This window comes from Heliangelus exortis, chromosome 3, assembly GCF_036169615.1.
Source record: "Heliangelus exortis chromosome 3, bHelExo1.hap1, whole genome shotgun sequence".
Taxonomy (NCBI): Eukaryota; Metazoa; Chordata; class Aves; order Apodiformes; family Trochilidae; genus Heliangelus; species Heliangelus exortis.
Window position 1 is genome coordinate 108296645 of NC_092424.1, and position 24069 is coordinate 108320713.

The 24069-nt window shown below is 39.7% G+C and overlaps 1 protein-coding gene across 6 annotated transcripts in view; it reads right to left on the reverse strand.

Annotated features, from left to right (window-relative positions):
* The window catches only part of CD2AP (CD2 associated protein), an 84207-nt gene that overhangs the window by 35185 nt on the left and 24953 nt on the right, over positions 1-24069 (reverse strand). For all 6 annotated transcript variants that reach the window (XM_071742110.1, XM_071742108.1, XM_071742107.1 and 3 more), the window contains 2 exons: positions 7041-7194; positions 2984-3090 (listed from right to left, as the gene is read on the reverse strand). In XM_071742110.1, the coding sequence (XP_071598211.1) occupies positions 2984-3090; positions 7041-7194 (261 nt within the window). The remainder of the gene's footprint in view (positions 1-2983; positions 3091-7040; positions 7195-24069) is intronic.

Here is a 24069-nt window from a genome sequence, read left to right on the forward strand (position 1 = left end):
TACCAGAAAAGCTACTGACATTAAAAAACAGGTTAAAACAAGTTCTTACATGCTTTGGGGGAGAGCATTTCTGCATCTCTGGGCACTAGCAACACAGATGACAATTTCACAACTCGTTTCTTCCATTTCAAAAATCATACCACACAATGCAATTTCCACAAGAGGGAGTTACAGCTCTGGTACACACAATCAGTAATTTTTTTTGAGTATGAATTCCATCAACTTAATTCTATAAGATGATAAAACCTCAGACTTCCACATGAAGAGGAGTGGGGCAGGCTGGAACAGGCAATTTTGCCAAACTGGTATTTATTTTAATAGCAACTCCACTAATAGAGTCATTTTAATTTTGATTATGCTTGATAAAACATCATGCAAACACTACAAATGTAACAGCAAATTTATTTTAAGATTAAGAGCTGCATCCGATAGGAGCAGTGGGAAGATACAAAGGAAAAACAATTTTACAGCAATTATGGTTATCACATCCACCTTGTGCAGGTACTTTGCATACAAAACCCACATGTTCTGCAAGCAAAAAACCCTGTGGATTCAGCTAGCACACAGCACAAGGGCCTTCTCTCTAAAAGTTACCTCTGATCCTTTTACCCTGCTCTCTTCAACATCACCCATTCAACTTTTGAACCCATCTGCCCCCCCTCCACCTTTAATTTCATGATGAGTGGTGTCAGCTGTAACCACTCAGTCAATTAAAATAATTGCAAAGGCAAAATACTGAATTATTCCTGGGTAACTGGTTGAACTGATCCCCTTGAGAAACTCATTTTAATTTATTTTCACCACATAAAAATGTGACCAAAGGATCTTTGCTTCAGGTAACAGTTAAGTTACCTGCATATATACATAAATAGCATCTATTATATAAAAGTGGAAGCAAACTGTCTCACAGTAGCAAAGACAAGTTACCTAAGACAAGTTATCCCAGCATTCTGCAGAACCAATGGATGTTATTTTCTACTATTCTTCATGTTTCTGGTGCATCAGCACAGCTTTGTGAAGCTGACCTACCCTACACCTCTCAGGTTTATTCAGCCTGGGGAAAAGAAGGCTTCAGGGAGCCCTAATAGGGACCTTCTGGTGTCTGAATGGGACCTACAGGAAGGCTGGAGAGGAACTCGTTGCAGGGGCTTCCAGTGATAGGATGAGGGGCAATGGTTTTAAATTAGAGGAGATTTAGATTGGATGAAAGGAAAAAGTTCTTTACCATGAAGGTAGTGGAAAAATGGAAGAGGTTGCCCAGGGAGGTGGTTGAGGCCTCATGACTGGTGATAGTCAAAGATGAGGCTTGAAGAGGCTCTGAGCAACCTGATCCAGTTGAGGGTGTCCCTGCTTACTGCAGGGGGGTTGGAGTAGGTGACCTTTAGAAGTCCTTTCAAACCTAAATTATTCTGATTCTACACTACAGCATTATAAAAGCAGCATGCAAATATCACTGTGCTAACAGTTAGCTGCAATATTGTTCTACCTGGCAGCATCTACCTTAAATTTTTATTAACAGGTCCTTTCAGAAGTAGCAAAGGCTGAGTACCACAAATATGTATTTTCAAATCATTAGGAAAGGAAGAAGCAGAGGGACTGATCAAAAAAAGCAATGGAAACAGTAAAACAAAATTCATGTTTCCTTAAAAAAAAGAGGAAATGCTTTGGTCTTGTTATTCTCTTTGGCTGCTTGGTCACCTCTGATACATCACACTGAAAATCCCTCCCAAAATAGTTCCAGATGTTGACATGTGTGAAACAGCAGCTTCTGCAATAATTTACTGCCTGTATCATCTCTTGTAAATGCTTTCACTGGATCATTCAAACTCACAACTGCTGCATACAGGCACTATCCACAAATTAAGCTGGTGAGGTTATCCAGGAGCACTCCTAAGCAAAATGCTCAGCTCAGTATGGTGTTTATGGAACTGATTTTAGTGAGCCAGTTTTATAAGTCACTTTCTCTGTTTATTCAAAGGGAACAAATTCTAGAAGTCATCAGTGCAAATGTACCTAAAAGCAAATTTTTTCCTTGCTAGGAGAATGGAAAAGGCCTTCCTGGCAACCGTCAGGATCCTGGAGAGTTAGCATTCTCTTCAAAAGAGGTCATGCATGTGAAAAACCTGATCTCACAGAGCTACTTAAAAAGCACCAGCAGACATGTGGAAAGGAGGAAAAGTTCAATCTTCTTCCTTAGACCCCAGGATGGTAGTGAGGTGGCACCAGTGAAGGTCAGAGCATGCTGTGCTGAAGTTTTCCACCCAGTTCTGAAAAGGTTCCTTCCATAATTGCTCCATTCTTCTCTACAGGATCCCTAACAGATTCCAGAGGATCCCTAACAGATTCCACTGGTCTAAAAGACCTATTCCCAAATCTAAGTGTCCCACAACATGAGTTGCTATTGAACAGAACAGATACCAAGGAAGCACCCAGGTAAGAAATGATAAGAAACCCCCACTCAAATACACAGCACCACTGCCATTATAGCCTGAACATCAAGACCTATCTTTAAGTGTATTTCTTATACAATGGAAAAGGAAGGCAACAGAAATAATATTTGTTGAGTAAATTTGTATGCTACATATTTTTGTGCAAGTGGGTTGAAGTAGATTGTACCAACCTACAGGCTTCTGTGCTGAATGCTATTAATATTAGCTCAAAGCTTCAATGAGTTTGCAAGAAAATAAGAAACTGGAAAATCAGGTCAAATAAGATTTTTTTACCTAAACCAAGTTAGAGCATACCAACTTTAAAGCAACTGGTCAAACAGTTTTAGTATAAGCATCCTAAAAACAAGGATCACAGACAGGGCATCTAGGAGATCCTAGGAGGTTAGGATTAGATTCTGAAAGACTTCCTAAATTACCAGCTTTAGTGTGCTGTTTTTCCAACATCCCTATAATAAAGTATTCAGCCAAAAAAACCCAAAACAATTTGAATTTTGCCCCTGTGAAGAGATGCTCATCACTGCAGAATAGCTTACCTCTTCATTGATGTCAATCACATCCCCCAGCTTGAGTTCCAGCTCATCCTCATTCTGTGGGGCATATTCAAAGAGCACTTTGCACTGTCGTTTCTTGGACCCAGACCCTGATTCAAGGGAAATGGGAAAAGTAAGAATGTTTGCAAAGGAAAACTAGTTCCACCCAGGAGCAAATCTAACCAGAACACCCATAAGTCAACCCAAAGCTATGAAGCATTTGCTGCTGGTTTTTCAGTTTGCTTGTGTCACTTTAGGCTACTGAGCTGTATCTTGGAGCTTGGAAACCACTGAGTTTCACAGACTGCTGATTACAAACAAATAAAACACTACACTGCCAGCTGCCAACATGCTATATAAAAGCATGTTGACACAAGCAAGTCAGATAAATCCCCAGTACAATTATTTTCAAGCTATTTCCTGACTGAATGACAAGTTGCAGTGTTAGCACTTGCATAGAAGAAAATACCCAAGTTTGAGCCTTTAGTCTTTAAGGAATCCTGAAAGAAGTAACAAATCTTTTGCTCTGCACAGCACTAAAGTGTCACAGCCTTTCTGCCTTCTAACAAAGACTTTGCTAACTACAGGTCTGAGGCAATGCTAATACTTGCTCAGCTCATATTTCAAAATCCAAGCTAATTTCTATCTCCAAATGCAAAAAATCCTCCCTTTTCCAGAAATTCAACCTAAGCTTCTATTAGCAGGGTTTGACAAAGGCCATATCAAACTAAAGGGCAGTGTTTAAATGTTTGCTTTAAAGATTTGAAGGCATTAAAAAGACAAAATGACATCCCAGTGGGGGAAAGTACTCAAGTGGCCTCCAACAACCCCTCCAGCCAGAGTGGTGTGAACCTACCACTGCCTGATTATTCTGCACATTTCTTGGAGATATCCTGCTGCTGAACCCAGGCAGCTTATCAGGCATTTCTTCTTCAAACAGGAGGCCATGTCTTCAGACCTTTTTCATAACTAAGCAGCTAGAGTGCTTCTGAAGGCAATTGTCATCCTGAGCTATGACCCACATGTTCCTTACCCTCCACAAAAACAATGCCACAGTTTGAGTGAAAATAAGAATCAAAAGGTTGAAGTGGCAAAGCTTGAGCACTGCTTCCATACTCAGGCTTCAGCCATTAAGACTAGCTGGGTAAAAAAAAAATTCAAAGCACAGATGCTGCCTCCAAGATCTTTGTCTTATTATGACAGTGTTGAGAGTCCAAAAGTCAGATGTTTAGAAGACTGTCACACCCAGTGTCCTCAGTACAAAACACCAGGCATCTGAGCAATGGTCAGCACCTGAAACTTCTGTGAGAGGACTCAACAAATCAAGGATTTTCTACATGTTGGTATATGGTCTGTGCTCTAAAAAGCTTGAAAGGGGCACGAAACAAACCAACCAAAAGCATGAAACTCTACGGGTTATTTCCAATAACAGGTAATTGCCCACACAATACATCCTTTTACCTCCACTGAAACTCAGACAGCAGCCAAGAGGGATTGGTAGGTAACAGTAATTGCAGTAAATGCTTCACTGGTCTTTACTACCTCCTACAGTGTTTTTAGGACTTCTCCTTTCTACAAGATTGACTGATACAAAAACCAGGCAAATTTAGAAGTCATGGTCATTTGGTATAAGCCTGAAGTCAGCATTCCTTTTCATATTGCAGTTACATCTAAATTCTAAATGGGAAAAAAGGGAGAAAACAAACCCACAGAGGCATTTCACATACAGAACACTCTGTCACACCTGAGGTCTGTTTTCTGCAATACTCAATTTAGGTAGCACAAGAAAGCCTACAAGAAAGCTGGGGTAGGGCTTTTTATATGGGTGTATAGTGAGAGGGCAAGGGAAAATGGTTTAAAATTTGAAAAGGGGAGATTTAGGTTAAACATTAGGAAATAATTCTTTCCTGTGTGGGTGGTGAGACACTGGCACAGGTTGCCCAAGAAAGTTGTGGCTTCTCCCTCCCTGGAAGTGTTCAAGGCCAGGCTGGATGTGGCCTTGAGCAACCTGGTCTAGTGGGAGATACCCCTGCCCATGCAGGGGGGTTAGAACTAGGTAAGCTTTCACCTTTCAACCCAGTCTTCCTAGGATCCCATGAAGTACTGCCTTCCAGTCCTGAAAACACCTACATTACCATAGGACACCAATCAGTCCTCTCAGAAAACACCACACCAACTTCACACGGTGCTGCAAGGCTGCTGGGCTGGTGGCACTCAGGCAATTTTGTCCACTTCCAAAACAACTTAAAAAAGTTTTATTTGTTTTGTGCAGGGCAAACCAAATTTAGCCCTTTGTTACCACCATTTACTGCACCTTCTGTATTTTTCTGTTCCTGGATAAAGACAGCCAGGTAACTGATGGGAATCCTGCCTGCACTTTCACACCCACATGATATAAAATACTTGAATTCAGCAAGAGCTGCACATGGGAACAAAACAAGGGACTCAAAGCCACAGACAGCCTACATACCTCACTGAACATTGGAAACTTCCTATTAAAGAAGTCTACCTTTATTTTTAACGTGGTAAACCTCATATTAGCAGGGTTAGGGACCATAAATGGAAAAGAGTAAGTACTGGAAACCTTCTGAAAGAAGTGAGCAATTCTCAGGCACAAAGCAAATAGGATCTACAGGAGCTGCTTAACCTGCTATTTCCAGGAAATAGGGAACATCAAGTAGAATGGAAACACAGAGGGTTTTGTTGTGCCAAGTAAACAGTTGTGCTTAAAGGAAGGTGCTTGAACACCACTCTCTTCTAGGAGGATGAAAGTAGCCAGAGCACTCTGGCTACTAACTAGAGTTAGAAATCAAGTTGTACCTACTACCCTGACCACAATATGAGGACAAGACTGAATATGGGATTATTCCAAGCATTAGAGAGACCAGAAGGAATAGCCAACAACTGAACTAGTATCAGATCATGTGCATAGGATTACAGAATCCTGGAGTATCTCAAGTTGGAAGGACCCATAAGGATCGTGTTGATTGCCTTTCAGAACCTGGTTGCATTAATCTAGGAACAGCATTGACCTTTCAGGCTAGATTTTCAAAAGCTGATGCAAACATCTAACAGGCACATATATGCTGTTGCTAATCTGTGTATACAGATCAGGTTCACTAAAGAGTTACTTTGAAGGTATCATCCTGAGTTGCCTTGAAGAAGGTTTCAACAAATTTGTACATCTGGTGGTCCCATTGCAGAGCTTTAAATGACAACTGGTGGCTCTGCTCCTTTTATGGGCAAAAACTCAAAGCACAAACATACCAGAAACAGTAAGTTCTGAATTCTTTCTTTTAAAACAAGCAAGCTTAAATCATAACTGTCTGCAATTCCTTAAGAGAGAGGAAGCCAGAGTAATTTAGAGCAAAGACTCTTACAAGACCGAAGCACCCAAATACAAATCACAGGTTAATTTTCTTGTGTAGGGATGTAGAGAAAGCTAAGTTTAAGTTTTCTGCTCAAGGTTTTAGTCACCTTGTTTTAAATACTGGCATTAAAACACAAAAATCAGAGGTGAAGGCACTCCTGACAATCCTGGGGACCACAGTTATAATCAAAGGAAGACCATTACACATTTTCTAAGACACCACCTTATTTCACACTTGAAGCAAGTCTGCCAAAGAAGAGGAACAAATTAAGGAGTGTTTCCTTGTCACAAAGCCCTGAACTTGTAGCCAAAAATTTATGTTTAAATGAAGTTACCACAGGAATATTTTTCATGATTGTGAACAAGCCTGTTTTCTCATTCAGCTACCTGACAACACAAGCAGAGCTGTCTTGAAGTTACAGACTAACTCTGGAACCTGGAAATAGTCTAAATGCTATTCCCTGGAAAAATTCATCCTAGTGCTGCTGTTAAGAACTACAGAGAAGTGCTCTGCCCATGCATCCAGGAGCAGAATTTGGCTTAGAATCAAATTCTTCTTCCTACATCTCCAGTTTTTTGTGTACAACCTTAAAAATCAAGTCAGACATCAAACAATACATGCTTATTAAAAAAAAAATTAAGAGTACATCAGCAGCTTACGCAATTGAAGGAATTGGAAAGACTACATACTCTTCTTCAAGCTTTTGGATGGGGGATGAGGCTGAAATCCTCCTACTGGAAGTCCATAGCTGCTCATACGCTGCACAAGACTGGCTACGTTGCCAGATTTCTCCCTCCTCAGTGGTACAGAATCATCCTTGGGTTCTACATCCTTCTTAACTTCCTGAAACAAGAGATTTAAAAGACTTAGAGGCCATTTAAATTACTCCAGAGGCAGTGTTTCTAGCCAGGAGCTCCACAGACCAGCAGATTTCAGGTACTTACCATTTGGTTTGTAATGTATTATACTCAAAAACCATGGCATCCAAGCAACTAAACATACTGAAGACCTTAATAAATCTGACCCCAATCATGTTAGCAAACAGGTAAGCTGACACACTAAAAAAATTCAGAAATGAGCAGTATTGTAGCCATCTAGTCCATCCTAAGGAAAGCATCTTAGAACCCAGAAGTCCCATATTACAACTCTTAAATAACAACGAATATTTGAAAACATTTTTAAAAATAAAAATATTACTTCAATGACAAGACCCATAGGTTAAGGCACTAAATAAAATATAAGTTTATGAAACTCTAGTAGCTGATCAACTCTACCTCAAAATGCTCTGAGGCTGTTTACAGACAAGATACAGTTTTTTGTTGAAAGACACAAGTGGAAAACCAAGTGAGATACAAGAAAGAGTGGGAGGAAGTGAGGGGAAAATGTGTAGGAGGAAAGTAACATACATCATTTTCCTGGTAATTGTCTCTTACCTTCTTATCTTTTTTAATTAGGGTGCTAGCATTGGAACTGAAAGTGCCAATCAAGAAAGCTGGTAAGCAAGAAAGCATCACTTAATAGAAAAGGCCATGTAGGCAGCAGTTATGCTACTGCATCCCCCCATTAAATGAGAATCTGGAGAACAGATCCTCTGAAAGAAGGAAATCATCACTTTGCAAAAGAAGAAACCCATTAAGTCAAATGACTTAAGTGCAGAACACAGTTCAGCAGCCCAAATCAGAAAGGTTCTTTTAGAAAACCAGCTTGCAACCCAGATCCTGCCACATTCCCAGAGCACCCAGAAGGGTTTCATTAGGGAAATGCATCCCCTCCTCTCTCCCTTTCATGTCTGCAGACATCTAAACCCTTTCTGCCCTCATGGCCCTGCCTTCCTCCACAGCTTCCTTGGGGACAGACACCAGATATTTGCTCTCTAGTACATAAAGAAGCTCCTCTGCCTCATCCCCTTTAAGCTGGCACTTCACTAGTCCTGGTGGGTGTGTGCTCTCCATTGAAGCACTGAATTTATCACTACCCCCACAGCTGTGTAAACCTTGCTCATATCCCCCCTTGGCTTTGACTCCTCCACTGAAGAATCCCAGTCTTGTCTGCCCCCATCTCCCTAAGCTCCATCCACTTAAATATCCACCTGCCTGTCCCCATCCCTGTGTCACTATGAGCTGATGCTCAGTTCTCTACTGACAGTTCCATGTAGGCATGGTGTGGATCACCTATTCCTATACACTTGCCATTTACTTACCTCCAAGGCTCAGCTAGCACCCTTTTTGCCTTCTCAGCTCTCCCTGCCATGAGCATTCCATTGGGCTACGTTATGGTTTAAGAGCACTCACAAAATGGGAGTGTCCACTGTTAAATTCTCTCTGAAGATGACTGAAGATGCTGAGCAGCACCTGTACCAGAACCAGCTCCTGGGGAATTCCACACATCAACTCTCCTCTGTCCTGCAAAGTCACTGATAAATCCTTGGCTTATCTTTTAAGCACCTTCCAATCCATAAAAGAATTTTTTCCTTCAGTCTCAGAGCAGCTTCTGGATGGAAAAGGTTTATCATGAAGATTCTCTCTCTGAAAAGCCCCTTGGTTACATCCAGTGAATCTCATGTGCCTGTGTGTTTAGCAAGAGCCCCAAAGCCCAGCAGCTTTCAAACTCTCACAGCACTACAACATCTTGAGGAAAGAAAAACACCCATAAGCACTTTGCAGCTCTTCATAATCCACTTCAGAACAATCTATCAGTAGCCACTGGTTTACAACTCCACTGGTTATTTCAGGCACAGGTATTGACTATACACATGCACACACTTAGAATGTCATGTGAACTCTTAAACATGACCTTTAAGACAACAAAGCCCATGCACTGATGAAATGTTATAAAATGAGAAGTGTGTTCACCAAGGTGCTTTCTGGAACATTAAAATCCAGGCTACTTAGTGCAGTTGTCCAGCTGGAAAATTCAACACATTTGGAAAGCTACTGATGCTTTCAAGCAGACTATGAACCTCAAGTCACACTGTCCAAAGCACCATCCTATTCCCCAAAAGAGCAGAGCAAGTAAAATAAGCAAGTCTACAGATAACACAATTTTTCCTCCCACTCATTTACATTACATAAAGAGACTTAAGAAAAAAGTGTATGGGCAAGACAGATACAGGCAGCCTGGTCAAAAACAATACTTTTTGTTAATAATAGTACTTTTCCTAATAAATTAAAAAAAAAAAACCAACAACAAAAAAAAAAAACAAAAATAAAACCAAAACTAAAAACAAAACAAACAAAAAAAAATCCACAAGAACAAAACCAAACATAAACAAAAGGAAAAAAACCCAAACACACACAGGCCATTTGTTTCCAAATGTAAGAACTTCCTGTAAGGTGAGCATCACCTTTGTCAGTAATCTGTACTACAGACAATATACTTTTAAATCCAGCAGTAGTATCAAGCAGCAACAAAGCCATTGATAGGTTACAAACAACAGGAGAGAATCTGAGAGAAAAACAGTGATCATAACAAAAGACCACAGACCCAACATTGAAAGGAGGAATGTTTGAGTCACTTGCTTGCCTGGCTTGAGGCAGCAATTGAAGTGGTGGCAGGGAGGAAATACTCAAAGTCTAGTACAAGATGAGTAATGGCAAATATAACAAAACATAGTGGAGTTAGATTAAAATATAAGATCTAAATAATTCTGTGAGCAACAGTTAGATGAAGAAAATTTTGCAAACAGATTCAAGGTCTGAATTGCATTAGCAGAAGCCAGAAAGAATAGCTGGACACTGAAAGACTGGTGCCACAAGGCTTTCCTAGAAGAGCTAAAATATGAAACTTGAACACCTCAAAAAACCCTTTAAAAGAAATCTTCCTAATTTAAGATATCTAAAAGGAGAGAGGATGCAAGAAAAAGACCAAAATGCCTATGTGAAAAAAAACAAGGAGCAGAGAGCATGCAAATAATGCAATTATTAGACACAAGTAAAGAACCAATGTCAGCCACATTTGTATCGGAGAGGATGGAGACATTTTACTTCATCTGTCGGAAAGCACACTCTGACTGTACCATCAAATGAAGATGCTCTGCAACAAGAGGAGGAAAAATAACCACAAAAAGAAGCTACTGCTACAGCAGCCAGCAGAAAAGTAGTTTTGAGAAAAACCTCCAGAAGAAGGGTTTAGTAAGTAGTGCATGTAAGCCAACAAATGCTTTCTCCATATAAAACCTATTAACCTTCAGAACACCCTTGTAAAATAATGAATTTTTTTTTCCTTCTTGTTAAAGAGGAACTGCAGCATTAATTACCCTTCCTCGGGGCATTAAAAACCACATTAAAACCAAACCAACTTAAGGCAAATTCAGAAATCCCTTGTCTGCACACCCACATGTGGTCCACTACACCACAAACCTGTATTTCACATCAGTCCTGCTCTAAAATTCATCTTCAGGATGCTCTGACATGTGTACCCATCACCACTGCCTGAGCATCTTCCTTATGACCCTTTGACCTTTTTGGCATTTTAAGATTTTACAAAGGAAGCAATTTCTAAAACAAGGCTTGTATCAGTTTGGATTTCTGAAAACTGACACTAATCAATACAAACATTAATGTACATCCCATAACGATAATAAGAATTTGCAATTAACATGAAACATTATTAGAAGTCTGCAATTCTTACATCTCTGGCCTGAAATTCAGTGCCTGAAAAACAACATTGCCCACAGCTCTCCTCTCCCAAACACCACTGTAACCAACCTGGGACAACCATGTCCAAGACAACAAGGAAGCCATTTTTCTTTCCTTGTTTTTGTTGTGTTTGTTGGGCCTTTTTTGTTGTTTTTGTTTGTTTGTTTTATTTGTGAGGGTTTTTTGTTTGGTTGGTTTTGTGTGTGGTTTTAAGTCAGCCTCACATATTCAAGCTAACAGAGAGAGTCTGTGCTGTGACAATACCCACAAAAAACCTCCAGGACACTTCAACTTGTTTTGAGATGAGGCCGCCAGCAGCTGCCAGCCAGCAAAAACGAAATTAAAATCTGATATTAACTGCAGCTGGAAATTTTAATATTGTTGTTATGCCAGGCCACTGCAGTTCAGGGATTGTCAGTGTTTCCATTAGCAACACAGACTTTATGCATTTATGACTTGGCAGTAGAAGGTCAATACAGACTCTTGGCATAAAATACACTCAACTGGGAAGTAACCACCCACTCTTTCTGTTTCAAACTAGAGCACTAGTCATAATGGTTTGAAGTAATCATAATATCTGCTACATGAGTATTTCACAGTACTTACAAAATTTCCCCAAATCCATACAGGCTGATATGCAAAAATGCATATAAAAGTAAATCAATAGGGAAAAAATACTGAGGTCATCTTAAGGCACTATTGTTTTAGTTGTACTCGTCACAAGGAAACAATTCCACAGTGAAATTATACATTTTTGTATAAAATCTCAAGATTTTAGGTACAGCAACATGTGAAACAAGAATTATTCTTCTCTATATACAGACAAAAATCTAACACATCTGAATCCATCTATAGCCTCATGATGTGTATCAAAATAAACAAATAAGCAGGCAGTCCTGACCTACTTTTTATGCAAGCAAGCAAGCAGCCTTCCCACCATCAGCTGCTTGCCCATGCATGGCTCCAGCAGGGACAGCAGGATCCTCCCCACTTCCCTTGCCAGAAGCAAAGAGCATTAAAATCAGAGATAAAAGCAGGTCAGATAGTCTGAAAGGACATGAGGAACAGACAGTTACAAATATGAAGTCTATTCTTGAATTAGGAGGCACAGAGAAGCTCATTATTCAGCAGACCTCTCTCCTCAGCTACATTCTTCAAGTATAAATATTAAGACTTCAGCTGCCCATCTCCTTTTATATACAGCATTATACCAAGAACACTCATCTTTAAAGAAGAAATAATGCCAAAAGCCTAAACTACAAAACATCAGTTTGTACAAAAGCTATGTGCATTTCTGTTACTGGCTGAGTACTTTTTAGAGCAATATCTCAAGCAGCAGAAAAATGGTCTCAATCTCTAAAGAGCCTGAGATGCAGAATACACAAAGGTAAATGTCTGAGCCTCCAAATATGATTATTTCACCTCCTCTTATCCATTTTCTTTCCATCAGAAAAGCAATAAAGAACCCACGGACAGGGAAAATTTATAATTTGTATTTTACTGTGCAGAAAATAAGGAAGTCAGAATTGTACCTATCACTTACTTTAGGGGAGAAGGGGAAATCTGAAGCTTGTGATAAATCTACAGGCAATACTTTTGTTAATACAAGTTCATCTCTTCCCTTCACAGCCTGGAAGAACACATCACTGAAAAATAGCATACACGTGTGTGACTGTATATAAATACATATAAAATCCTGTAGAGCTACATACAGATGAGATATTGTCAGCCATAATCTGTTAAAAGTGCAATGATCCACTGTGGCTTCTGGAATAAAAATCTTCATATAGCTAATTATTTAAGCACCCATTACCTTTCACTTTTACAGTCTCAGTTACAGCAATAGACAGGCACAGGGCAGCTCTAACAGCTCTGGTCTCTTAGATTTAAGATATCCCATGTCCTTCAATTTTTAAAGTGCCTCCTTAAACAGAGGACATGTTTTCTCATCCTAAATAGAAGCAGCCACAGAGGCAAAATATTTAATAAAGGCAAAGAAAAGGCTAATTTGCAACTATTCCTATCTGCCCCATTCCTTTGCCACACTTGCTATAAACTCAAGGCACAAAACAAGGCACTTTGTGAACCAAAATAGCTGAGAAGCTCCTGAGCTCTTTCCCTGGGGCATTCCAGAGGTCAGAGCATGTTCCAGCTCCCAACAGAAGAGTGAGGCTGGGAGAGGTCACAAGCTGCCCCCGACTCCCCAGAGGATTCGATGTTGCCCTTGAAAATAGAAACAAATCACTTTAAAGATGAAAGCAGTCACCCTCTGTAAAAGGGACAACCTTGATAACCTTTCTTTTGCAAGACAGATTACCTCCTGGGCACTTCAGCATGTGTCACAGGCTGATTTTTTGGGGCCTAATTTATGGCTGAAGCAGGAACTGTAAATCACCAGGTTTGCTTTTTCCATGCTGAAAAACAAATCCCCATCAAGCTGAACCAAGAGTAAGGCAGCATCCCTCCTACACTTCCAAAACTGAAATTGCTTCATATTCTGACTTCTGTGCACCTCAGTCAAAGTCATTTCTGTTCAAGACTAAAGCTAGAAAAAAAAAAAAATATGGTATGAAAATATGGTATGAAATCCCAGCAGTTTTCACAGGGAGTAGACACAGACTCCTACAGGAGCCACTTGTTGCTGTAGTTCCCCAGCACATCGCTCACTCAAAGGCCATTCCAGCTGAGCACAGCTTTGGAAATTCCTCTAAATGTTTTTTATGAGAGTTTTCTGCAGTGCTACCCATTTGCATCTCAAGTTTTTGCATGCTTCAAACATAAGAGTACAGAAAACACAGATGCATAGTCCTGGTGGTTTGGCTTCTCATCCATCAAGCAATGCCAGAAGACATCTGCAGACTCTCTGTGCACAGCAGAGTTTCATAATTGGCTGGAGAAATATTTTTGGGAAGTTTAATTATTAATATTTGTGCCTGCTGCAGATTCAAATCACAATTTCTTACTTATTCTTGGACGGGAAAAATTTAATTATCTACCTAATCTATTTATCTAATTATCTAAAAAATATAATTATCTACCCCAGCATCTCCTATTAAACCACACCTACATCACATCTCTCACCATAAAGTTTAACAAGTTACCAATATTTTTACCTATGCTAAATAAAGATCATATAAACATACAATCACACAGCCCCCTTAGGAAGGAAGGCATCAATCAGGCAAGGTATCACTTCTTTCCCACAACACATAAAACATGGAATAAGCAGGATCTCTGAGCAGCATAAAGAATTACTGAGTCACTTCAAACTTACAGACTAAAACTTGAGCTGTTTAATAAATGTAATATTTGAGGGTGAAGAACAAGCAAACTCAAGAACAGGCAAAGTCAACTTTCCTATACAAGGAAAAAAACATCTCTACAGAGGGAATGTAGAAACAGGCTTGAAATTTCAGCTCTCAATATATTATATATTTATAATTACATTTTTTATCATCATACATGCATATATTATATTTTTTAAATGGGTAACTGGAGAGATAAGTGGAGAACTGGATGCCACACAAGTGTCAAAACAGATTCTTATCTGAGGTCTTGCTAATATTTGCAAAATACAAGAGACCCAACAATGTCTGATGTCTTAGCACCCTACAAAGCTTCTGCTGATGTTAATAGGACTCTCCCCATCTGCTTTCCACCAGGACCTAAGTCCAGATGCAGAAATGCACAGCAGTCAGACCACCAGGCTTACCAAGAGTAGAGCAAAGAATCATGAACAGGAGTAACTAAAGAAAGCATAAATGTTTACATCAATGTTTCCCTATCATTTAATTAACAAACAAAAAAAAATTGTCTTAAAATACTTCTGGAAATAGTACCTAAGTAATATTTTATGCTTATTTTATGCTTATACTGTTTATAAGTATATATTTTATACATTCACAGCCTGATAAAAACATCTTAGAATGTTAATTGCATTTCCTTTCTAGTCTACTTGCTTACACATGTGAAAATTTAATTCTATTTCTTGTAATTGTTTTATAGGCTAACAGTTAATGTCCTGTCAATGACCAACCACAAAGTAGTGCTTTAGATCAATGAAACCAAGAACTCCATGTGACAGAAGGCAAGACACAGATAAAACAACACAGTACTGTGGTGTTTTATCAAGCTTCCATCACAGGGGAGGGCAGAAGACACTTTTCTTTCACTTCTCCAGTTAAATGCCTCCATTACTGGCCCAGAGAAATGTGTGATCCATTAACCACTACAGGTCCACTTTGATGTTTAACACAGAACAACCCTTCATTCCTTCTTCCCAGCACCCTAGTTTCCTGCATACCTTGACATGCTCAGTTTTCATTTTCTCCACATCCCTTTTCCAGGGCACCCACCTCTCTCCACTCCCTTTAAAACCTCCAGCATTTCCCTCATGGCCACTTTGGCACCAGGGTTAAAGCAAGTTAAAACACTGCCACATCTGTGTCCCATCCCAACTGTTCCTAAGACACAAAAATAATGTTTATGAGAGTTGCTGAATCAGAGTGAAAAATATAAAGCTCAAAATCTCCAAGGTTAAAAAAAGTTTAAAGATCACATTTTATCAAAGATCCCCACTAACTAACATCTTTAACTAAAAAACACAGCTTTCTGCTGCTGTTTTATAAGAGGTGTGACAGGGCATCTGTCCACCAGCAGTTTCTAACAGTCAGAAAACTTTTTAACTCAAGACTAAAGCTAATGAAGTTTCATAAATACACTGAAATAATACTTTTAGGAAATGAAAATTGCACAAAAAGCCTAAGCCTAGCAAACACCACACTTAATTCTGATCAGTTCGTTTTTATAGATATAACTCAAGTGGTCCAACAAAGGAAAACATACCCAAAAATGCAATTAATACAGAAAACACTACAGCAGAGATCTAGCTTCCCCCTCCAAAACAATGACCCTCCAGAAGCAAAAAAAAAAAAAAAAAATAATCACAAGTGTTGCACACAGGCCAGATGAACTAGCCTCAAGGAAGCCTAAGTTTCAAGTTCACAAGTAGATTACTTCATTCAAACTCCTATAAAAAGCAAAAGAACAGATTAAATATTAACTATGTTGGGTGTACACACATGTTGATTTATTAGACATATGGAAAAGTACTAAAAATACAGCACTGGAATGAGTGCCCAGAGCCTCCCAGGATGTAACCAACATTACATACTACAGTCTCTGGATAAATGACCTTTTTGTATTACTACATATGCTAATTCCAAAGTACATATTTATGGCTGCATTTTAGACTTATGTATACAGTAAATGTCTAAAAATAAGTTTTCTGCACATGTCCAGTCAATTCTTGCTAACCCAGATGCTGGCAATACTTTGTGGAGTTTACCCAAGGGTGGTTGCAAACACCACCTGATGGAACACACCCTGTTTGCAAGCTTCCTGGCAGAGAACAGTTACCTTTCTTTGGTGCTCAGAGAGGAAGTTATAAAATTATGCACAAATCAAGTGTAAAAAGCAAATAAGGAAGGGCAAAAGAGCAGTCACTTTCATTAAAAGTATATACCTGTTGCTGCTTTCAGACTAGCTCATGAAAAAATCTACTACAACCAAACTGAGCAGCACCTGGAGTGTGCAGCTACAAGAGGGTAATGGCACAAGCCAATAAACCATTTAGAAAAGCAAGACATGTGCAATCAAGAAACTTGGTTAACTCAAATCAGAGAGAGAAATCAGTATATTAAGCAGGATTCACACAAGTCATTAATCATGTTTTATTCTTCCCTGCTTTGGAACAGTACCTCAAGTTCCCTTCCATACCAGTATTGCCACTGAGGGAAAATGAAAGAGCTCTTTCCATTTCTCCCAAGCTCTTGGCAACACAGTATTTTATAATATGGAATATATAAATACATTTTGAAATAGTACATCTTAAAAGAAGCACCAGTGTTTTCCTCATTTCCACTTAACTATTGAACTTTTGAGGACAGCATCTGTGACACCTCAGATATAACAATCCATCAGGGTAAGTAATTCATAGAGCTATATAACTTTCTTGTGCTGTACCTTTCCAACTAACACAACTGTACTGCCTTGAAATATGAAATAATTCACACATCACCAACCAACACCTAATACACAACAAAATCCAACGTGTGAACAGAGGAATGATATGCAAAGACAACCTGGCATGCAGATGCCCACAAGTGGCTGTGTTGGCAGATTCATCAGTGACAGCAGCTCTACAGAGCAAAATCTTAGAGCATCTGTAAATTTAACCCAACATCAAGCTTCTGCTTTTCCCCTCTTCATGCCAGATGCAGTCAGTTTACAGAGGGGACTCAGAGGGTTTGGGCCTGACTGATGTAAACCCAAGCAGGCAACCCAGTGACTGGGTGGCAAAAAGTCAAAGGATTAAGAGTAATCCACGATGAGCTCTCAATCTCATACATGACTACATGCCAGTGCATCAGTGCCACTGGCTGCATCTCCCAGTGTTTTCAGCTGGTTGTTTTGGTGGGGTGGGGGTTTTTAATTATTTCTAGAAACAATCATAAGCAAGGGTCACCAAAGCTATCTGTCTAGACATGCTGCTTGGAAGAAACCCATTTCCTTGTTTATTCAGCTCAAAAATAGTGGGCTAATAGAGAGCCATCTATCCCTTTCCAAGTACAGCAATCATTATCACCCTTCTCTCAAATCCCAGACATTTGTCTATGGACTGGATTAGTGGGAGCAGCTCAGGCAAACCCACATGACCCCCCCTGATAACACACTCCCCAGTGGCACAATTTTCTCCAAAAAACAGAAGAAAAATCAGCAGGGAGAATGGATGGCACCATCATATAGACTACAGGTCTTAAAGCACCAGCCTGATCTCTCAGCTTCACTCCTTGCAAGGAGACAAAGAGCCACCTTACACCCATGGTTTCTCTCACATACTCAGCACTGAAACCAAAACTACTTAAGATGGTTTTCATGTTATCTTTGCATGTTATCTTTGTTTCTGAAAAAAAATGAGCACTGCCAACATCAGAACAAGCATCAACTTTTTACTGGCAGGGCTACTGTCTGCTTCTCCCTGGGAAGCCAAAAACACCTCTGAGCTCCTCGGTCTCACTGCACCACACAAACCACTGTGAAGACAGTTTTCTCAAAACAATAAAGTAAAGAAAAAAGCTATTATTAACTGAAATACAGTTTCATCAATAGGACTGATAAATTACTGCGTATCTCTCACATCTGATTTTCTCCAGGCCTTACTTAGTTGCAAAGAATTCAGGCAGAACACTTAGCAGAGGAGCAAACCTCAAAATTCTTTAAATAGGTAAGTGTTTTGTTCCATTCTCTAAAGATATCCTAATTACTTCCAAGCAGATTCACATGCCTTATCCTTTACACATTGTTTAAAAGCTTAAGTTATTAATCAGGGGGTGTTTTTTTATTAATGTTAGTACACTATTGAATTGTGCCTAGGTTAAAATTAAGACCAACCCAGAAGTGAGTGACACTGCCTCACCCACAGCCCTTCCCTGCTCCACAGTTCCACAGTTCTGGGTGAGGTCAATTTTCTGTTTTGGAAAAGGAATTACAGAAAACACTACACTTGAAAGAGTTTTCAGCCAAAACCTCTCTTGCTGCTTCACAGCACAACTTGGTGCTTAACAGAATCCCACCAGAGAGCACTGGAAGAAGGCAGCAAAGACACAGCCATCAGCTGTGCAAGAACTCTAAACTTTCGGTGTAGGGTGGCTTTTAAGGTATGGAAAGGGGTTTAGGTCTTGTTTTGTTTACATGAACAAACACATCGAGCAGGAGGTTGAATAAGAAAGTGACCCCTAAAAACAAATAACCCTTTTTAAAAAAAAATTTTTCATGCAAGTACCATAGTTACCTGCAGTTCCTAAGCATCTCTATAAACTACAGAAAAGTAGGTAAGTTAAGCCAGACCCAAGTAATTTTACTAGACAAACAACTCCAACGCCAAGAATTCACAGTGTGTATAAAATAAAATATAAAAATTATACTGCAATCACAGCTTTTAAATTTGTGCTGCAGTTCACCTTCACTACCCCAAAAAGCAAAGTTTGCCCACAATATTTGACACTGAGAACACATGGGAAATAAAGCAAGCTTATCTCTTCCAAGGACACATTTGCTCGAACACACCCAGTGTTGCAGGGTACTTTTTTTTTTTTTTTTTTTTTTTAAATTAGGGGGAGGAAGGAAAATGTCACAGAGAGCAAAGTTCACGTATCAGCCTGGAAAGGATCCAGGCTCAGCACTAAGCTAAGGAGGAGCAGCTGCACACACCTGCACAGGCAGAAAGTTTTCCCTGGACCAGCTCTGCTGCAGACACATCCTCTGCTGAGAAGGCAGCTGACATGGTGCTTATCCCAAAAACATTTGGAGGAGTGTGCAGGTTGCTCACTGGAATGCCCCTGAAGCCTACCAGCAAACATTTCTACCTTAACTGATGAAAGGTACTGATTAATCAATCTGCTGCTCCTCCCTCATTTGAGTTATTGCCTTGAGCTTATGATTGAACTGGTTTTACTACCATGAAGAGTTGTATTACTCACAATATCATTACAAAACTCAGATAGAAGTAAATGAAACTAAATGAGCAACTTAGGTTCTGAAACAACTCAGCTATTTGCAGGCAAAAGCCTTCAAAAATGAGCAGAAGGATGAACACCAAATCATCACTTTCAGCTTATCAACCCAAGAGTTCACTGGAGATTAGAGCTTCTAAAAATAAAGAAATAAGCAAACAAAAAAATTGAAACAAACAAAATCAAGCCAAAATGTCTTCTACATCCCACACACCTCAACATGTCTGAAAACCTCACGTTCAGTCTAACAGCAACACTGCACTGCTCAGACCCATACTGGAGATTAATGTCTGTGCACTGTGATGAATTTTTGAAAGGAAAAGCCACTCTCACAGAAAACAATAAAAGTCAGCTGGGTTTCTACTGCTAATTCCTTTCAGGAATTTATGAAGTTTATTTTAAATTGCCTATACAGGAAGAGAGAGAAAAATGGTAATAACAATGTCAGGAACAAGAACTCTAATTCAATTATTTCAACCCCTCTAAAAAAGCATAAAAGCACTCAGTTCAAACAGGAATTTTAAATCACATTTTGTTAATAAAATCAGAAATCCATGCATTCCAAAACCCAACACTGCAATAAAGGCAGAAAATATTTTAAAGGGCTATTTCTGAAAAATTAAAGCAAATTATCTTCACAGTTAGGCAGTGTAATTGCTTGTACCTCTTCTACCTTCTTGCTTTCAACAATACAGTCACCACAAGCTTCTCCATCACCCCTGAGCTCTGGTTTCAAGACTGTTTTGGGCATCCTACTTTCCAACTTCCCTCCTAACATGTACAATACCTCCTGCTCTCCATCCATTGCAGCAGCAATATCACATTAGTACCCAAGAATGCTTTGGAGGCTTTATAGGGTTTCTTTTAGCTGAATCTACCTGTTTTAATGCAAAACAACAAGTGCAAGCCAGCACTAAGAACTGTATATTTTGGGATAGACTATCTCAGATTGTTAATCTGTCAAGTGATGAGCTCACAGAAAATGTCCAGGTCCCAGATGGCTCTAGGAACCAGGCAGCACCAAGTTTCAGTCCTTCTTCAGGATCTTACCACAAATGGGTTGAGTTTTGACAGAAGAAAAAAAAAAAAAATCCCCAGCAAAAAGTTACCAGTAGATGATACAAGGTACCAAGCAACAAAATCCCAGCAGTATCCACAGGAAGCTTCCATATATTCCCTTTTGCATACCAGTATTTCAAAGTTGTATAGTGCTTACCCCACCTACTTGTCTATACAACAAATTAACCCATTTGAAAACACATCAGCTTCCTTTGCTGCACCTTCTGACAGCAAAGACCCAATCACTACTATTACATGAAACAAACCACTAGATAAAAATATTTCGTAACATCTAGAAGACTTGAAAAAAAACCAAAAAAAAACCCAAAACAAAACAAAACAAAACAAAAAAACAAAAACAAAAAAAAACCCCAACACTTTCTGCACAACTTTTTCAACTCAAAATGAAGTTGGCAGCACTTGGTCATACTTGAAATAGAAAAAATGCATTTATACAAGCACAAAGTCAAAGTATGAAAAGCAGTGCAAAATGTCAGTAAATCTGATGTATTAGTGGAGGGAACAGAAGGGGACTGATCTGCTTTAACAGTGATGATAGAGTCTGAATCTGGGGCATCCAACATATCCAGGCAGCATACAGCTATAATCCTCCTCTCAACATTCTGGTTGTCCTTCAAACAAGCAAAAAGCAGAGCATGCTGCCTGGCAGCCAAGGACACTTTGAAGCTGCCACCAAGGCAAGCAGCTCTTTCCCTGCCCTCAAACAGGATGAAGAAGAGACAAACTAATAAAATGAGTTAAAACCTAACTAGCTGGTATCAGCACCTCCTCCTAATTCTACTGCAACTGTCTTATGAAAATCAAAGGTTTCTCATAAATAATTCCTCTTCTCTAAAAATATCTAGCAGTTGAAAAAGAAAACATGTCCATCCTCACCCAGTTTAATCTGTAATATTTATTATGTTTTTAAATAGTTTATACATGAAGAGGCTAGGCAAATCTAGTGGGTAACACATGCACTTTCAGCTTCAAATGCTAATCTTTTTCAGATCAGCACAGACTGTAATTTACCACCACATTCTGATGAGGACAATTACACCCTGGCTTTCAGATCAACTCATAACAAGCCAGTATATATATATATATATATATATATATTACAAAAAAATCCAGAATTTATCCATCTATTGAGTTTGGGAAAGATCCAAATCTCATGCATGAAATTACACTCATAAGAAAAGCCTTTCAGGAAGGAATAAATATTCAAGTACACTTCCAGAATCTCACACCCAAACTTGTAAAACTCAGTGCAACCTTTGGTCATGTCCACAAATTGTTGTCTTGTCACATTTCTACTGACTTAACCCCATGCACACAAAGTCCTCCCATGCCTGGTGTCCTTCCTGACATTCCCAGCTCACAACATTGTTCAGACTTTCAGCATCCTTTCCCTTTCATGTGGGTCATGACAAGTTAGCAAGATTTGTCCCTCTTCAGCATCCTTCTTGTCATTACCCCTCTAAATCACTTCTCTACTCTCAACCCTACACCCCTTTGCAGGAGCTGAAAGCTCACAGGACACAGAGGTCACCACTACCCAGTGATGGTGAGTGGGGAGCTACTGGGTGAGGCACCAATGAGTAAATCTTTTACTCAAGGGACCTTCCAAGGCCAAAGCACAGCACTGCTTTCAGTTTGTTTCCACCTCCCTCCTGCACTTCACCCACTCCTTGTGGGTGTTAACACTGCACCAGGCCAAGCTGGAGCATTTGAGTTTAGTTGGTGAGGATTGGTATTTGAAGCAGCCCAGTCATAGTTGTTGTGTTTGATAGGTCCAGAAATATCAACAACCTCCTGCCCCTGCAAATGAGAACAAATGGGGGGGGAGGCAGAACAAAAAGGAACCACTTTTCTGCAACAGCTTTTCCAGAAATGGTCACTCAAACTGGTAAATTAACTTTTAAGAAGACACTGTAATCAAATTAGCCATGAAGAAAACTGACTTTCACTTCCCTAACAACTGATGCTTCCCCATCAACTTACAGTCTTCCACACTACACCTACCAGCTTAAAAGCTCTCAAGATCAGTGCCATGACTGCACTCAACTCCAGCACCAAGAAGGCAAGTTACTCCCTGTTGTCATGAAAATGAAGAGATTATTTTCTTCTTCACAACTACCTTTCCACTTCTCCAAATGCCTACACCTCTAGAAAACCTCTGTACTCAGCGCTGGTGAGGCCACACCTCGAGTCCTGTGTCCAGTTCTGGGCCCCTCAGTTTAGGAAGGAGATTGAGGTCTGGAGCAGGTCCAAAAGAGGCAACTGGGCTGGTGAAGGGACTTGAGCACAGATCCTATGAGGAGAGGCTGAGGGAGCTGGGGGTGTTCAGCCTGGAGAAGAGGAGGCTCAGGGGAGACCTCATCACTCTCTACAACTCCCTGAAAGGAGGTTGGAGCCAGGGGGGGGTTGGTCTCTTTTCCCAGGCAACTCTCAGCAAGACAAGAGGGCACAAGAGGTCTCAAGTCGTGCCAGGGGAGCTTTAGGTTGGACATTAGAAAGAATTTCTTTACTGAGAGGGTGATCAGACATTGGAATGTGCTGCCCAGGGAAGTGGTGGATTCTCCATCCCTGGAGATATTTAAAAAGAGCCTGGATGTGGCACTCAGTGCCATGGGCTGGGAACTGCAGCGGGAGTGGATCAAGGGTTGGACTTGATGATCTCTGAGGTCCCTTCCAACCCAGCCAATTCTATGATTCTATGAAAACTGACTGTCTCCTGTAGCTCAGGATATTTGTCCAAGCCATGTACATCCTGAATTGCTGTATAGTTAAAAATACCTGGAGCTGAGATGCATGAAGATTTTTTCAGGATGGAAATAATCTAAAACTTATGTTTATAAAAACCACTGATGCAGAAAGGCCAGAAAACACCCACAGATTTTAGTATATAGCCTATACAGTATAGAGCCTTAAAGTGTATATACATAGCCACACCTGACCCTTCTTTGTTGCTCAGTAGAACAATGGTCTTGATGACACAAGACCCAGAGCTGTGTCTGATGCTTTCTTCCTATATGGCACTTGCTTATAATTAAGTACATCAAAGCAGCAACCATCAAAACACCACTTAAGGTGAAATTACTATTTACACAGGACCTAAAAAATGCATTTTGAACTGAACTCGTAACAGCTTAGAAGTATTGAACAAGTGAAAGGCATTTGTACAAACTTTACCTTGGTAAAAAGCTTTTTGAGAACAACCAAGTTTCTTCCATCAGTTTTAAAAAGTTAGACACTTAAATTGTTCCAGATTAAGTAAAAAAAGACTGATTTTGCCTTTTCAGTAAGCTTAACATAAAAATTCTCAAATTTAATGTAAGAAAGTGTCAAGTGTTTATAGGACTGGAAAAATTCCCCTGTATATTTAATTAATTGAAAATATCACAAAGATATATTCAATAATTCTGTTTTGCAAAGAATTCATTTCA